We start from the raw sequence: 17,428 nt of genomic DNA, 5'->3' as shown, positions 1-17,428 counted from the left end.
AGAACCATATATACACAAAGACTATAATTAAGCTGAGGTTGGTTTGTGGGCTTCCTAATGGAAGCCCAGTTTATTCATTTTGTGGGTGGGGCTTGAAACTTGAAAGGCCATGACAAGGATATGGACCCCAACTGTCAATACAAATGGGCCCTACGCTATACATTATTTCAAGATGTGGGTGAAATGAATTTGTTAGGCCTATCAAATATCATAACCAACTCGGAACTCCAAAAATATGATCCTAACAATGTAGTTAATGAGATTTATGTTCAGTGTTCACCCTTCTTCTGCACTGCACTTCACCGCACTGCACTGCACTGCACTGCAGTAGCAGTAGATTTGGAAGAGAGTACAAGGTAAAGCTGGCCGACAATGCTCGAACACAAGTGGGCTCGTGCCCACCATACCTTTCAACACCCAAACCCATTTTGATGGATGGGCCCAGACGAGACGTGGAAGTAATCGGGCTGGGGCCTGGTTGATTTTTGATTGGACGCTCTACGGTCACGTGTAAACTCGCTAAATATCAGGCAACCTTTTTAACCTTTCCATTTCTCTTCCATCAATGCGTACTTTCTCAACACCGTGTATGAAAGAAAGTGCAGTAAAGAAAAGAAAATTGCAGAATGATCTCTGCGATACATTCTCAGTAGGTTGCTGAAAAGTATGAAGAAGATAATGGAATAGTTTTGGATAAGTTCTAGGGCTCTAGATACTTCTGAACAACCTGGCTTTACACAACAATAATTCTGGTGATGATGAGTGGGGTAATTGGGTTTGGAGTTATTCTTTAGAATAATCAGAAACAAACAAGGATCTAGTATCGGTAAAAAGCTTCTTTAAGTTTATCAAGGGGAGAACAAAAGGAAATAGATGGAGGCACATGTTCTCCGTTCTTCTTCACTTTCTTGGTTCTATCCTCCCTTTTTCTTCTCTTTTGTCTCCATTCTAATCTTCTTGTACTGATCACTGTTCGGTGTCACATGTTGGCTGCGAGGTTTTAATTATCCCTCTTTCAGGGACAGCTCTGAACTCGATCCTGATCTTCTAGAGATGAACTATATGGTCGAATCGACGATGGATGCTCTCGAAGGCGAAAATGGGGTAACCAACTGGAACTGTCTTCCCCAACCCACTTCTTCTTTAATTTCGTTATAATTGTTGTTTCCATGTTCTGTGTTTTTGTTTGTCGATGAATGTTCGTTGATTTCCGGTTGTATGTATGTGTTTGCAAAATTCTCAAGTTCTACTCTTGCTTCTGCTTGGTCGTTTTTATGATGTATCCTGCCGTTTCTTGCTTCAACTTTAGTGGTTGTTTTGTTGCCTATGAAACCAACAGATGGAAAAACCAACTTCTTCTAAGTCTGTTCTTGAGGTATCGGTCTCGTTTGGAAGATTTGAGAACGACTCTTTGTCTTGGGAGAGATGGTCGTCTTTCTCGCCAAACAAGTACCTGGAAGAAGTTGAGAAGTGTTCCACCCCCGGATCGGTTGCTCAGAAGAAGGCTTATTTTGAAGCCCATTACAAGAAGATTGCTGCTCGAAGGGCTCAACTGCTTGAAGAGGAGAAGCAAATGGAAGCTGATAAACTGAGGTTACATGAAGCAAGTAACGGAGATCTAGTTGGTAATGTCCATGGGCATAATGCTGAGTTCGATCCATCGAACTTTGAGAGAACTACTGAAGCCACTGAGCTGGAGAGCAACTCAACCAGTGTTTCCTGTATCACCAATATTGAGGAGCCAAACGAGAATAATACGGTCTCTGGAGAATGCCAAGAGCCAAGTGATGAGGAAGCTATTATGGATGAGCCAAACAAGGTTGCTAGGGTTCCAGAGTCGAACAAGGATGCTACCGTTGAGGTAGCGTGCCAAATTTCATTGGTTGAGGGAATGGAAGAACTGAAAACCTCAGAGAGCCCGAAATCGAACAAACGGGAGATGGTTGATTTAGTTAAAGAAGACAATCGTTCTCCAGAATTTCAGTCCCCAATGGAAGTGCCACAACAGCCGGGTAATGAGAAAAGTAACATTCAAGATAAAAAGGTTGAGGATGCTAAATTGAAGCCGCCGAAGGAATCTCTTAAGGTGAAGTACCAAAATTCTTCTTGTAATTGGTCTTTTGCAGAAACCATTGCTGTAGACATCAGTTGCTGAACATCGTTTCAAATGGAATTCTTCAGGGAACTCCTGTCATCAAACATAAGAATTTGGTAAGAGAAAGGAAAAAGCCAGCAACACCAATACAGATATCACCACAAATTTCTACCCCTAGGGTGTCTAAGTCTGCATCAGCTACCACTGTGACATCTGCTTCTCGGACTTCTGCAAGGAAGGCAAGCCGTTCGTCTTTACCAAAGAAACAGAATCCTTCAACGGTGGAAAGCAAGAGATCAACTCCCACACTGCACCTGTCTCTTAGTCTGGAACCCACAAATTCTGATTCTGCTACTCATGCCACAACGAGAAGATCTTTCATAATGGAAAAGATGGGAGATAAGGAAATTGTTAAAAAAGCATTTAAGACATTTCAGAACAGTTTAAGCCAACAAAGAACTTCCAGTGAAGCAAGACCTTTGGCCCCCCAGCAGGTTTATGATTTGGTCATTTTACCTTTTATTGACTGCCATGCCAACACTTGAACCAAGTCTTTCTACTTGTTATCTTTATCAATGGCAGCATGTAGGTTGCTGAGTGGTTCTTCAGTTTTGCGTGTCTCTGGTCTCACCATTTGGCTTTTGCAGGTCTTGGTCAAGGGAACAGAACGAAATATGTCTGCTTCAATGAATCTGCGAAAGGAGAAGCAAAGGTAATGTTCACAAAACGAGTAAACAACTCTGCTTACTTAGATAAATACCTGCATTCATGCATGCAATGTATCTGCTTTGAAATGTGTATTCTTTTCTAGTTTTTGTTAACTTTCTGCAAGAAGATAGTTACAGTAATGGATACATGTCAGTTGCTGTCTCTTTTCATTCATCCAACTTCTATAAACCTCAGAATGATCTAATTTCTAAATCTTTATCCTACTAAGTACAGTACCAGGAAGGGAGTGGAAAAGGGCAGATATCAAACAGATCAAGTGGGTCCAAGACAGAACTTTGCTTCAGCAGGGTAAGATTTGTTAATTGGGTTGAATGATAATCGGAATTACTCTAGAATTTGCTTTGAAAATTTGATACACATGCTTATCAATATGAGTCATGCAAATATAAAAGCCCATTTGGACATTGTTATTGATTTATTTTTTATTGGCAAACAATGGACCTAGGATCAAATTACACTGGTTTGACAACTGTTTCTTTTGGACTAATGGTTATGTCATTGGGAGGATTGGTAAAAGCTAGGTGAACGCTTGTTCTAGTCCATCCAATAGATCCAATAGTATCCAATAGGAGGAATGGGCTGCAAACCGTTATTTGCATGTGTATAATGTGTATACTGGTTTGACAACTGTTTCTCTGCAACTAACACATAGGTTGTTTGGCAGCTTAGTAAAAGGTAGGTGAGCACTTGCTTGGACTTGGGAAATTCTTGGAATGCAGTCCAATCAATAGTGGGCAAAATGAGGATTGGGCTGCAAACCAATTTGTGCATGTGTATTATATATACCGGACACATCCTTTAATAGAAAAAGAGCTTTAATTCCTGAACAAAACCCATAATTCTTATTGTTTCATCAATGAAGAAAATGTGTTTTTTTTTTGTGAATATTTGGTTGGTATTTATATTGAAAGCTCAATGCTGAATTGGTTGCTTTATGGCAGGGCTCTCAGAGCAGCTGGTGTTAGTCAGACAAGTGCTAAGTCTGTCCCATCTTCTTCTTTTGGATTGAGAAGTGATGAGAGAGCAGAGAAACAAAAAGAGGTATTCATGAACCTAATTCTCTTTTCTACATATTATATTTATTTTCAAGCCTAAATGATCAGGATGTTTTGTGATGAATCAAATTTTTACACTTTGTTTCATTTCTCTAAGAAACTAGAGGAGAAGTCTAATGCTAAGGAGGTGGAAACTATGCGCCTGGGGTCAAAGACAAAGGTACCCCCCTTCAGATAACAAATACCTCTAGTTGGAGCACAAGTTAGACCACAGTTTTGATGGGCATAAGACCCACCTGAAAGGCTAAGGAGAATACAGAAAAATCATTTCGTACAGGATATCAACATTCCAAGAACGTCTGATACATTGTAATGTCCTTGTAATGTATTATGCAGGTGAAGAAAGAAGCAGAGATTAAAAAGCTGAGACAGAGTCTTAATTTCAAAGCTACACCAATGCCTGATTCTTATCGGACACAGGGGATGTCAAAAACTCGTATAGATAAGGTATTTTGTGGCCTCTATATCATTTGTTATTCTAATTCATGAATATCTTTCATCAAGTTAAACTGTCTACTTCAAGTTGCTCGAGTAAATTCTCATTTTGTGTCCCTTCAAAAGTGCCTATCTCACCAATGTTCCAATTGCTTTAATGATTCCTCCTCAAAAGGGAAGTTACTTGATGAACAAGGAAATGACACACACATGGATCATCCTTCACGAGACCTTACTCTTCTTTTTTATTACCAGTTTGGACAATTTCTGATCCATGTAATAACCCTTATCTTTATTTTTCATTCATCAATTCTAGGCTTTGTATGGACTATTCTGAAACCAAGGTTGGTTCTGGTCGTTATTACTGCTAGTGGATGGGGCAGACTAGCCAAGAATATACCCTTCTTTGTGTTGGGTGGGGGGGGGGGGTGTTGATAAGCTGAAGTTGAGCAAAGGCCTGAGAAGAACCTTGGGTATTAACAGCCATGATACTTCTCTGCAAGTGTTATGTTTTTTTTTTACCATATTCATTATCTTCACTAGGTGCATCATTTTAGTGGGCCAGCATGTCGAATGGGTTTTGCCTAACATGGTGGGCCCTCACGTGTTACAGCTTTTGCAGTAACTGTTATCTTGGTATACTCATTCTGCCCACCAAGCATTCATCTTGAAATTTCTGGTTGACACCCAAATCCAAATATAATGAACTCCTAAGCCTGACAATCGGTAGGCAAATTGGAATGAATTTGCAATTTTGACTGAAAGTCGGTGCAAATCCTATATTCATTCTCTGTCTAGCCGTCTCATCTATGGAAACTAAAATTGGAAGGAAAATCCTTACATAATACACGTATTACTTACACTCAGATATTTGAATTTCTAGTGATATTTACACTCAGATATGTACTTGTTCCTTCTTCTGTTGACAATATTTATGATGCATTTTATAATTTCACAGGGAAGTCAAAATCATAAGATTCGTCATGGACCCGAGTCCACAGGTGATACAATTTCATGATAATCTGCTAGACTGCTGTCGAGGAACCAGAAGAAAATATGCTATTGTATCAAATGTAGATCAGTTCGTCTTGAAATAGGCACTGAGATAAGTAACCGTGCCAGCAGCCATTGATGAGAGTAACAGCCTAGTAGGCTGGATAATATGTATAGTCTCAATAGGCAGTTCACATGGTTGATCTTTTTCTGTTGTGGTGGATTCTAGTAATAGTTGAAAGAGAGCTCAGCCAGGTGTGTGTACTATAGCTAGAGAATCTAGTGGAACCCAAAACGGAAAGGCTTGTATTGGCACAAGGTTTTCAAGTTTCCCGAAATCTTTTTATGCATGGAAGCTGTAAACGTGGATCAATCTACCATTAATGGTTATGTTACATAACCACCCTACCCTCTCATAAAGTTCCAAAGCCCATTAAACCAAGCCAACTCAAGTATAACCAGCATGTGGACCATTCCCGTTAAATTTTGATCCAAAGGTGGTGGTTCAATCCGGACCAGAACCTCAATGCGTTTATGGTTGATGTGAATTAAGGACAAAATTTAGGCCCCGTTTGGTTTGCAGGAAGAGGGGTCTGGAATTGGAAATTGAATGGGCTATTTTGATTCCAACTGTTTAGTTGGGTAGAATCAGAATCCCATTTCCATTTTTTATGGAATGGCATTCCCCATTTGAAGGAATGGTCATTCCCTGTCCCTCCCGCGGGAATGAAATTTCATTTCTTCTTATTTCAGCTTTCATTTTCATTCCTGTCTGAACCAAACAAGTTATGGGAATAGGTTATTCTGATTTCAATTCTGACTGCGAACCAAACAGCCCCTTAATCTTTCCGCATATTACACGTCCAGTCCATGACCTACTTCTATCACCGAGTTGAGGATTGAAACGAGCCCTGTCTAGTACTGTTTTCACCAGGTGACAAGTTCAAGCCAAATTCTCTTGCCGCAAGTCCATATTATGCTCTCTCCTCTGTGACCACTTTTTATATTGAGAGAGAGAGAGAGATGTGGTGACCGTCCGAGCCGAGCCCCATAGTTTTAAAAAGGAAATAAAATTTCATAATTCAATTTGAAAACATTTACACAACAAAAATTAGAGTAGACGTGTAAATGCACACACAAAAGGGCATAAGTGAATTTGTTGCCATGAATCATGTAAGCTCGCGAAGGACATAACTTCTGAGTTAAAGAACAAGAAGGGGCCTATGAATAAATTATATATGAATCGCGTCCAATAGGCTTGCAGCAAAGAATTCTTCAGTCTCACCCCCTCTCCTTACATTCGAATGTTGTAACGTTTGAACAGCTCAAAGCTGAGATAAGCGTCTTCTCGATCTTAAGCTCTCTGAATATATGCTACTACGATACTGAATGAAGCTTTCTGAATATATGCTACGATACTGAATGAAAAGAATCAGGACATCAGCTCTACCGAATTCAAGGCCATTACTAATCAGCATATATACTCCAGCAGAAAGAAATATTTTCAATTTCAAGGAATATGCAAGTATGTAACAAACGGGAGTAGAAATGAAAATATACATGCATGTCTCAGACATGTGTTTCTTCCCCCATCTTTTCATGCATTGATCTTCGAACAGGACAGATTAACAGAAGATAAACCCTAAAACCATCCCATAGATGATCAGTGTTGATGCTTGGATTGGCCGAAGACAACATGGTAAGTTCACTTCCCTGCGATTGGACAGGGCCATCTGAGCTTACATCAATCAGTTAGATAGAAATTTGCTTTTATGGTTAAAAAGGTTGTCGATAGATGCATCAAATCCAAGAGATCATACTATTGCTTCAAATTTTACTGTTGTAAGTCATGCATTGCATCTGAATTGACTAGTTTCTTTTTAACTGCATAATACATACATACATGCATACTTACATACAACTTAGCTATATGTGACTGTTTTTTTAGTTGTTAGTATACCATCTCTTGATCGACAGACAGAGCACTCTGTTTTGATTTCTAAACAATGTCATTCTTTTTCATGTTCAGACTTGTGAGTAGAGCTTCTTACTGAATACAAAACATGAGGCTAAGTGAAAAGAGAGAGACATGAAAAAGGCGTAATTAATTAAACCCACTTCAAGTTGCTGCAACCATGGTTTTCAAAACCGGATCGGACCGGACAGTTGGACCAGAAAAACTGGGAATCAGTCACCTGGCCGGTTCCATTTTCCCCCAAAATCATTGATTTTGATCAACAAACCGCTGAACCGGCTGGTTAACCATTCGAACCATTTGAACGGTTTTGACCGTTTTTCAATTTTTTAATTTTTTTGTCAGAACGGACTGGCCATTCGAGTTGAACAGTCGGACCGTTCAAACCGGTATCCGAACCCCTGACCGGTTCGGTCACCGGTTCCTTTTTTAAAACCATGGCTGCAACCTCAGCTACTAAATTAATTTCATGTTTAAGTTAAATGAGATATGGAGGAGACAAGAAGTGGCAGATGACTAATGACCAACTGTTCGCTTATTAGGGAAACATCAACAGATATCTCTATCTATTTTCCCAAAAATCCCTAGTAAAACAGGAATAAGATTTTATGTGTACTAAATTTCAGCATTTTAACTTTTAGCCCCAAACAAGATTTTATGCTTTTATTATTTATCTTTTAATTTGTGCAGCCCATATACTCAAAATTTACACTTTCTTCCCTTCTATTTTCACTCTTCATCTTTTCCTCAGCCTCTCTTCCTTCCCCAAACCCTAATTTGTGTAGGCCATGATAGATTTCGACTATACAAGTTAAATAGTTGGGTTGTTTGAATCTGATTTTCCCCTCCTTTGGCCACTGTTGTTTCTCGCAAATAATTATTATATGATTGCGTTAAAATTTTTTAAGCTGTCATGTGACTTAGACTTGGCTAGACTTTGAAGTTAAAAATCACCATTCACATTTGGTACTGGAATTTATTGTTATTCATGAAGCTTGAATTCTTGGATTGGATCCTTCTTACATTTAAAAGTATAGAAATCTATCCTTAAGGCTGAGTTTGGAAGGAGTACAAAGTCAAATTTGTAGACCATAAAACCTTATATTTTGTATTATTTTGTATGCATTTATGCTGTACATATTTGTATTTATACTGCTTCCAAACTGAGCCTTTAAGAGATCATTATTTGAGCAACTGGTCACTAGCTATGATTAACAATCCAATGGATCGATGTGGATTAGACTAGATCCTGTATGATCTTCTCAGCTATACTTTTTTGAAGGTTTTGATGAGTGTAATTCAATCAAACTCAAAAGACCTAAATTTTAATATAGAGCCAGTGAACCTATAGTTCTAAAACACATTGAGGCGAGGTGGAGCCAAAACATCTAGCCTTGGGCACCTTGCCCCTCTACTAAGAGGCTATGGTCTCCATTTAGACTTACGCCTCATTGCCTTGCGCCTCAAATTGGTGAGGCGCAAGCCTCGTATAAAAAACACCAAAATTAAAAAAAAAAAAGATAATATTATAAATTAATTATAATAATTCTTAAAATTTAAGAAAAATAATTATTTAGTTGTTTATAAATAAAATAAACCAAACTAAACTAAACTAAAAACTTCTCATAATACTTCTTTGATATGTCATTTGTTGTTCTCTTACTAAATACACGTTAGAATAGGGTTTCCTTTTCCTAAATCGAATTGCAATGAACAAAAATACCCCTGCACAAGCAAATTTTGCTTTGGGTCCCCTTTTACTAGTTTTAACTTTTAATGCTTCATCATTTATAAATTAAATTGTACTGAAAAAAGGTCTAATATATAGATTTATGTAAAATAAAATTAAAAAAATGTATCACATTAAAAAGAATATAATTTAATTATATTCTCTCTCTCTCTCTCTCTTTCTGAGTTTAACATCTTCATTACATTCACAACCCCAAAGTTATCCCTGCTATTATAATCAATTTTGTTTTGTCTCTAGCATGCATAAAAATAGGATGTATAGCAAGGTGAGTTTCATCAATAATATACTTTAATGACAGATCGAAAGGGATTAAAAAAATGCATAGAAATCATGAAGAAGAAAAGCTATCCAAATAATCATATTTAGATCTTATACTGTATTTGGAATTAAGTACTGAAAAAAAATATAAAAAAGAGAAGAAAGAAAAGATGGTAACATGAAAAGATGCAACAATATAAGTAGAAGTGGAGCATCAACTATCAAGTGTGACTGATAGGCCTAGTTAGTGGAATTATAAATTTAAATAAGAATATTTATATACTATAAAGCTATAATAAGATTTTGTAAGATAAAAGATTAATTGGAACTGTGAAGGTGTAGAGGATTATATTGGAGGCTGTAAGAAATCAAGTATTTTTCTTTTTTGGACTAAGAAACATGACATATCATTCATAAACAGGGGACCTTGATACCATGCAAGTAACAATCAAGCTAGATATTTCATATTAAATTTAGAATTGATAAAGCGACCTACAGAAATAATAGCTGTGTATAATTTGGATAGAGATATTAATATCATTGGCATCTGAAACCAATGATGTTTAATTGCAGAAGAAGAATTAATTAGTGTGCTAAGCAAAAACCAATATCTGAAAGATGAGAATTGAACTACCAGAGCCTAGCTAGGAGCTAGCTTGAAGCCATAAATAACTTCGAGAAACATGAACTAGATTTTTCTTCTGGTTTACAAAAACATGGGGTAGATGCATGAGCTTGAAGAAAATCAGAAGTTTACTGCATATAATTAAGCCCCCATCTCATCATCAAAGAAAGCAATTTTTTTTTTTTAAAAAAAAAAAAAAACATTATATATAGTTGCTTGATTACCCAACCATAAAAAGATCTAGAGAAAGAACCATACGATTGGAATAGAATTCAACCACAGGGTTAGAGCTTTGTTGAAATTGCACCCAAGAAAACAAATATTCCATCAACTTCTTATAATTGGCATGATAAGTTGTTGATGAGTAAATCGAAGGAATTAAGAACCATGTTTTGGGGATGCCCGAGGGATCTTCAATGGATATAAGGCGATCCGCTTCCAATCACATTTCCTACTGAAGCTTCTCTGTTCTCGCAGAAAGAAAACCTTCCGGTCATCAATATGCCACATTCAATCCTGCGTAAGAAAGAGAAAAGTAAAACACTATCTAAGAATTCATGGCTTCGAATTTTCAACAAACAGTACTGACAGCAGCTCCGTTAAGACTTCATGACTACTCCTGCAGCTGATTGGGATGGATGGCTACTAGCCTACTACTACTATTAATCTATATACTCATCATACTGACGATTGGGATGGAGATGGAAACAAGTAGTGCACACGATGCACATATACGGAGATGGATTGCGGCGTTTGATCCGGGAAGCAGATACGCCGTCGATGAACAGACCATGCAGACCACGTCGGCGCCGAGGAACACTTTGAACAAAACGGGATGGTGCCCGAATATCTTGGGGACTAGCCTAATTCCTTCTCCGCCAACATGATCAAAATCCATGTTCATTGCAACCAAAAATAACCCCACTGATGTACCTAGTACGCTCTCCACGCCAAAACTCATAATCAGAGTTCTCATGGTCGGAACAGAAACAGGTCGGTTTATTCCAGTTCCATCAATTCCCGGTGCAGCAGCTGGTCTAGTCCTTCCGTCGGATCCCGAACCAGGAACTCTACCCGGAAATAATCCACTCTCAGCATTGCTGAGAATGTTGTTCTCGTCGATGACGACGCAAATGGGTGAAGGTGGAGGAAGAGGAGGAGCAGGATTTCCATCCGGTGGTAATCCGTTCTCAATATCATAGACATCTGACGCCGCCCGAACCTGGTTTTGTTCTTTCTTGAAGAACTTAGATTTCACCCACTTGATAAAAGTGCTCATAATTGTATTATAGTTTTGCTTTTTCTATCGTCCGTTGGAATTGGGAAATGATGAGAGTTTGCAAAGGGACCAAATAGAAATTCTGTGAATTTGAGGGACAAGAATAAGCAGGGTGGTTCTTCTCCTTCTCGTACTCTAGTCGGGATTTTGGCTGGGGAAAAGACAGGGAAGCTTGGGAAGTTGAAGGAGAAAAAGAAGCAAGATTATTGTTGTGATTGATTCACGGAGAGGAGAAGAAGGAGGAGGATATTACTCCTTTTTTTTTTCTTTTATGCTCTTCTTCTTCTTCATATTTTCTTTTTGGTGGGAATGGGCCCTTGCCTCCTGGTATTCTTCCTCTCCTCCTCCACGTTAATACGTCGTCGTCATCGTCTTAATCTTGTTCGACATTTACAATGTAACGACGAATTATCACATTTTACCAACGATCAGACAGAGAGAGAGAGAGAGAGAGAGTTTCATGTTCGCCTTCGTCGAAGAACAAGTCGAAGCTTCCGGGGTCTTTAATTTGTTTCTGAATAATTCTGATAGCATCTGGGAATACAACGCGTCTCTGACTCTCTCTGGTTAATCCATTATTAAGAATCCAAAACGCGTGGGTTGCACTGAACTTTTTCATACCAGATAGAATCATCAACCAAGTGGATGATCAAAAAATAGCTGCTAAACCCAAAAGCTTTCTCAATAAACATGGAATATGGCAATATAGCAGGGGCAATAAACAAAACTTCCCACTGGTAGGTGGGTTTTAGGAAATCTGGATTTTCTTCTTTATATCAGAGTACACCTCAACCTCACAGCACATCCCATGAATAACAACATTGGGAGATGTTATACGGCTGGGACACTCCATTCCAACATTATCTGAGTTCCCACATATGGGTCACGGTCTTGTGGTGGGTCCCAGTCTTGGAAGCATGTTGAGTCCAGTTAAAACAGTAAATCTGGCTTGACCCGATCTTATGGGGTTGGGTAAAAGTCAGGTTTATTCAGGTATAGGGTCAGGTTATGCTTCAACCCGAGTCAGGTTGAGGTTTCATTGTTCTTGCCTTGTCAGGTCGTGAAAAGCTCTACATCTAGACCAGTTCATGGGCTGTGTTAGCGTGACAGGTTGGTCTGGCCCATCCCATTCTAAGTCGGGTTTGGACGTATGGGCTCAGGTCTAAAACATCAAGCTTGACTTTTTTTCGGGTTAGTCTCGGGCTTTCTTAAAGAGGCCCAGTTCAAGTAATAGTGAGATCTTTTAATATTTTGGGTTTGGATTTTTTCTCTTTTTTCAAGTAATAGTGAGATCTTTCATTATTTTGGGTTTAGAGGCTTTTAATATAAATGAAACAGATTTTTTAATGAATAATAAAAGAAAAATAAAACTTTTTTCAAATTTCTAATCTGGCTTCAAACTTTATATGAGGGTTGGGATTGGGCTCTAAACTTAAAGCACGATAGTCGGGCTAGGCTAAGGCTTGGGCATGAATATATTCTATTAATATAAAGACAAAGATCGGCCCAGCCCGACCCTTGAATAGATCTACTTGCATCCAAGAAAAATATATATTCTTGTGATTTATTTGCCTTTTTAAAGTTTGGGATTTTTTTTTCTCATGTTTGTTTTGATTTTTCTTCACTATCGAGGAAGTGACACCCTAGAACCCATAAATTAGATTCCAACTTAAATTATATCTACACACACTGTATTATTAAGGTAAAATACAAAAACCTTGCTTGAAGTTTCTGACAATCATAAAAGCCTCTCCTATAGTTTCATTTTAACAAATACCTCTCCTGTTCAACTTTTGAATAACCTTGTTTTAACTCAAGAAAAACATTAGAAGATGACCATTAAAATGAGGTTTTTGTCAAGTAAAAACAGTATCATTCCAGTAATTTTGTATGTAAAATAATTTATAAAAAGGTAGAATTGGATATTTAGAAAAAATGGTACATCATTCTAACGTTTTCCGTCTGGGAAGGTGATAGAAGGGAGATTATGTCAAATTTTTCAAAAATTCAAGAGAGGTATTTGTTAAAATGAAAGTGTTTAGGGGATGTTTTTATATTTTATCCTATTATTAATTTGGGTTAGATGGAAGCATTGAAGGTTGGATTAGGGCAAAGGCAAACCTGTATAGAACGAGACCTGTTGGCATGGTTTGACAAAATAAATAAATAAATAAAAGAACACAGAAGCTTGAGAGAAAATTCTTAACAAAAGAAAAGAAACTTGAGGGAATGTTCTTAAGAAATTTCACAACATTTGTTTAAAACCTCCCCGTAACTTTCCGTTTCTCTCTTATTTTCTATCAAACCGAAACATAGCCCAGGATCCTTCATTTACAAATGATAAAACCAATAGAATATTGATCACCAACCACCATGTTAGACGCGTTAAGTGCTATCTTTCCCTCTCATGTCTTCTAAGTTCTATCTCCACTCAAAGTAAAACCTCCCAAGCTCTATAAAGCTTCAACGTTGCATATTAACTCAGGCCACCCGAACTATGGTTTTATGCAATTAACTTTTTTCGTGTTTTCTAGTAGTTAACGATCTCCTTTTCATGTTCATCACCTTCGGACGATCATTTTATCAGATTAATTAGGCACCGCAAGATGTGCATCACAAATTCTGTCTTCCCAGAATAGATTGTTGTTTCTTCCAACTCAGGATTTTAAATTGTAAACGGAGGACAATAGGAACTTGTCAATAGCCAAATCATTTCTTCCCTATTAAGCAATTTTGAACCTGATTTGCTGATAGGAACTTGCTTGCTTTTGGGTCATTCAGAATGGAGCTCAATACATGGTCATGGGACGCATGGTTTTTAAAACCGACGCAGAGACTGAACTGTTTAGGGTCTGGTTAGTGGGTTGAACGGTCTGACCGTTCGAACTGAATGTTCGGCTTGTTCTGACAAAAAATAAAGAACGATTAAAACCGTTCAAACGATTAACTGCCCGATTTAATGATTTATTGATTAAAATCAACGGTTTTTAAGAAAAATCCAATTTTAAAAGAAAATGGATCCGATTACCGGGTTTTTGGCCCGACCATCCGGTCTGGTCCGGTTTTGAAAACCATGATGGGACGTTTCCTCTCCTTCTTCTGGGTCAAAACAATTGCACTACTCCAGTCTCCAGGTAGATTAACTTCCTTCTCCTGACAGTTTTTTTTTAAACCAAAAAAAAAAAAAAAAAATCCTGGCATTTTTCTTCTTTTATTGTTGTTGGAGGCTCGGAGCCCAACAATAAATAATAATATAAGAGTTAGTCTGCAAGAGGTAGTCTCAATCAGCAAAATACGTCAATATGTGCAATGCTACACCACTTCTTAAATTGTGATGGGACAACCATATGCGGCAGGCAGCTGCAAAGCCCTGAAACCATTTTGCAGCCCCGGAACAGAGTTTTCTCATCCATCTACATACAAACTGAGATAACTCACAAGAAAAAGAAGCTTACCTTTCCTAGCTGCAATAATTAATTATTCAGGTTTTTGATAACCTTAACTCTGCTATCCTCTTCTTTCGTACTTGTATTGATTCAATGGAGGGATGAGATTTGTCGATGCAGGAACTAATATGAAGTCTAGTGGGTGCAAAAGCCAAAAGGGAGGATAGTAGAAACTGAACGTGTAGCTTTTATCACGTAAATTTCATCGTATAAATGAATTAAGTCATAACTAGCTAGAAGGTTTCCTTCACCAAGCTTTGTATTTAAAACTGTGGTTAAGGAATGTTGTCAGCAATGCTTTAGAAATAGACGCGCAAAGGATTTCTTTGAGAACAAGAAACCGAATTCTTGCAACCATCTAGATCTAGGCCTTGTTTGGGACGGTTTCGGCATTTGGGGCGAGTTGTTTTGGTTGAGCACCAGTTTTCCACTTGGAAATCCCATATTAACTTTTGGATTTTCACCAAATATATAGCTTGCAATACTGACTAAATTAGAAATAAATGGGGTGGACTAACAGAAGATTGGGAATTAGGACGACCAATTATCTAGTGTGAAGTATAGATACCCTGGAGCAGAGAGAGAGAGAGAGAGATCATGAATTCGAACCAGCTAGCAAGTAGCCTACGTTTGAGATCTGAATCAAGCTATCCAGCCTTTCCGTTGACTGAAAAAAAGGTTTCATTTTTAATCCAACAAATAATCAAGAATTAAAAATGGATCTTTCCTACAACATATCATGTGTATATTTATTTTCTCCACCTCTTTCTAGAAATTGATGAGTTACTCAAAAGTATATATTAAAGCTGCAGAATTGAATGTCATTTCTTCCTACAGCTACAGGTTTCCAATCACCGATCGACAAGCAACAGCAGGATGTCCATGTTGGAATTAAACAAGGAAACTAAAAAAAGATCGAGAGAGAAGAAATTAAATCTTACGTACTGGGAACAACAAAGAAATTGAGCTTAACTCTGAAGTGGGAGCTGTGGAAGAATGTATGAGCTAGAGATATTCTGGGCGGATGACCGCATTTTCGTTGAGCGCTAATAAGCCTCCATGATGCTCCGGCCTGCAAGTGGAATGATCAGAATACAACATCACTGAGGGAAGATGTGGAAGGAGTGAGCGAGACGAGAGTAGTCTCAAATCTCAATAATGGATGAGACTGTGAGTGTGTATGACAGGGCAGCATAGCAGAGCAAATGGGTGGACAAAAAACGTTAAAGAAATCTCCAAGTGAATTTTGTTTTGGGATGACGATGAATGGTAGACACGTCACACGTAGGGATATCCAATGAGAGCGCATCATTAAATGACAACTTGCTGAGTTCTCCACGTACGGACCACGACGGTCCCCCAACTGATTTTATTCTTAAAAAAATCAAAAACACACATTACATGATGCTTATTGGGCCCAACTGCCCAACTTGATACGGGTTGGGATATCCAATATGATTAAGAGGTGTTTGGTTGATAGTTTTTATACTATGCTGACAAAAGGACATAATTAATATTGAAAAAACCTCCGGTAGATTTAATAAATAACCACCACTTTTATGATACCATACCAGTTGTTTGGTTACAAATTTTTCTAATATCATATCTTACTGATATAATAATCTTTAAACTCTTTTTCAATACTAGTATAAATGGTACATGATATCGCACATCTAAAGCCCCCTACTCAAACACTAATTCAAGATATAGGATTTGGGAGGTGGTTTTTCACATTATTAGGAAAAAGTGAAAACGCAAAACTCCATTTTTCACTTTTGTTCTGAAAAAAAAAACATGGAAATGGTTAATTCTAGTTTTTATTGATATTTATTGAATAGTAAAAACTAGGGATTATATATAGTTGATAAGGACAACTTTTGGTTCTTATTATCAATAAAAATAATTTTTAGAATAGAGTAACTTTTTAAAAATATATATATCAAAAAAGGGTAGAAACATTCTTTTTCCTCTTTCAAACCACTGAATAAATATACCCACCTCGTCTCTATCTTTCTCTTTCCTCCTCATCCTTCTTCTTCCTCCTCTTCTTTTTTCTTATGCTTCTTCTTTTCTGCATCTGAGTTTGGAGCAAAGCTGCAATGAAGGGAGAACGAAAGAGTTTCATCCGCCTTCATCCTCCCCTCTAATCGTCCCCTCCGCCTTCTTTTCTGCACCTCTTATCATCCCCTCCGCCTTCTTCTTTGAAAGAGCTCCGTCCTCCTCCTCCAGGTAGTGCTCGACGAGGAAAAACAAAGATCATGCATTCCATCAAAGTGGTCAGAAGGTGAAAGGCGGACGAAGCTCTTTCATGGCGGTCTTGGCGATGGCCATCGTAACTCCTCCAAGTAGTGCTGAGCTCTAGACACCGGTCTTTCATGGCGTCCACCTTCCCAACTCCAGGTAGTGCTTGACGATGAAGCTCTTTCATGGCCATCGAAAGGAGGAAGAGGAGGAAAGAGAAAGAGATCAGAGGTGGGGAGATTTATTCGATGGTTTGAAGGAAGAAGAAGATGAACAATTTTCTACCGCTTTTTGATATTTTTTTTTAAAAAATACCCTATTCTAGAAATTATTTTAAAAAGATTATTTTTATTGATAATATGACCCAAAAGTTGCCCTTATAAGCTATAATCCCTTCCACATACTAAGTGCAGGTGTCAAACAAAATAACAAATTAATAGCCCTATAATCTTTATAATTTATTTATTTTAACTTGAATAAAAGACACAAAGGCAATTACAAATTGAAATAGGTTGCCAATTACAAATTAAATGTTAAATAACAAACT

The 17,428-nt window shown here is 37.8% G+C and overlaps 1 protein-coding gene and 1 long non-coding RNA gene across 4 annotated transcripts; one reads left to right on the top strand and one right to left on the bottom strand.

Annotated features, from left to right (window-relative positions):
* The first annotated feature begins 561 nt into the window (after positions 1 to 561).
* On the top strand, positions 562 to 5,657 carry LOC104607990 (neurofilament heavy protein). 2 transcript variants are annotated; one of them, XM_010273807.3, is made up of 9 exons: positions 562 to 1,104; positions 1,340 to 2,086; positions 2,182 to 2,589; positions 2,743 to 2,807; positions 3,038 to 3,112; positions 3,766 to 3,865; positions 3,977 to 4,039; positions 4,216 to 4,326; positions 5,273 to 5,657. In XM_010273807.3, exons 1-9 carry the CDS (start codon positions 1,054 to 1,056, stop codon positions 5,330 to 5,332), a joined length of 1,680 nt encoding a protein of 559 aa, XP_010272109.1. In that variant the 5' UTR covers positions 562 to 1,053; the 3' UTR covers positions 5,333 to 5,657. The 2 variants fall into 2 exon arrangements, with proteins under 2 accessions (XP_010272109.1, XP_088759164.1); XM_088903038.1 differs by lacking the exon at positions 3,977 to 4,039.
* On the bottom strand, positions 5,387 to 11,677 carry LOC148792032 (uncharacterized). 2 transcript variants are annotated; one of them, XR_016085461.1, is made up of 2 exons: positions 6,868 to 11,677; positions 5,387 to 6,725 (listed from the first exon to the last, which is right to left on the bottom strand). It is a non-coding gene; the product is annotated as an uncharacterized LOC148792032 (long non-coding RNA). The 2 variants fall into 2 exon arrangements; XR_016085462.1 differs by having other exon boundaries at positions 10,174 to 11,677.
* Positions 11,678 to 17,428: the final 5,751 nt, after the last annotated feature.

This window comes from Nelumbo nucifera, chromosome 4 (assembly GCF_055504915.1).
Source record: "Nelumbo nucifera cultivar China Antique chromosome 4, China Antique-T2T, whole genome shotgun sequence".
NCBI classification, from domain to species: domain Eukaryota; kingdom Viridiplantae; phylum Streptophyta; class Magnoliopsida; order Proteales; family Nelumbonaceae; genus Nelumbo; species Nelumbo nucifera.
This window is presented reverse-complemented; position numbering and strand designations above follow the sequence as displayed.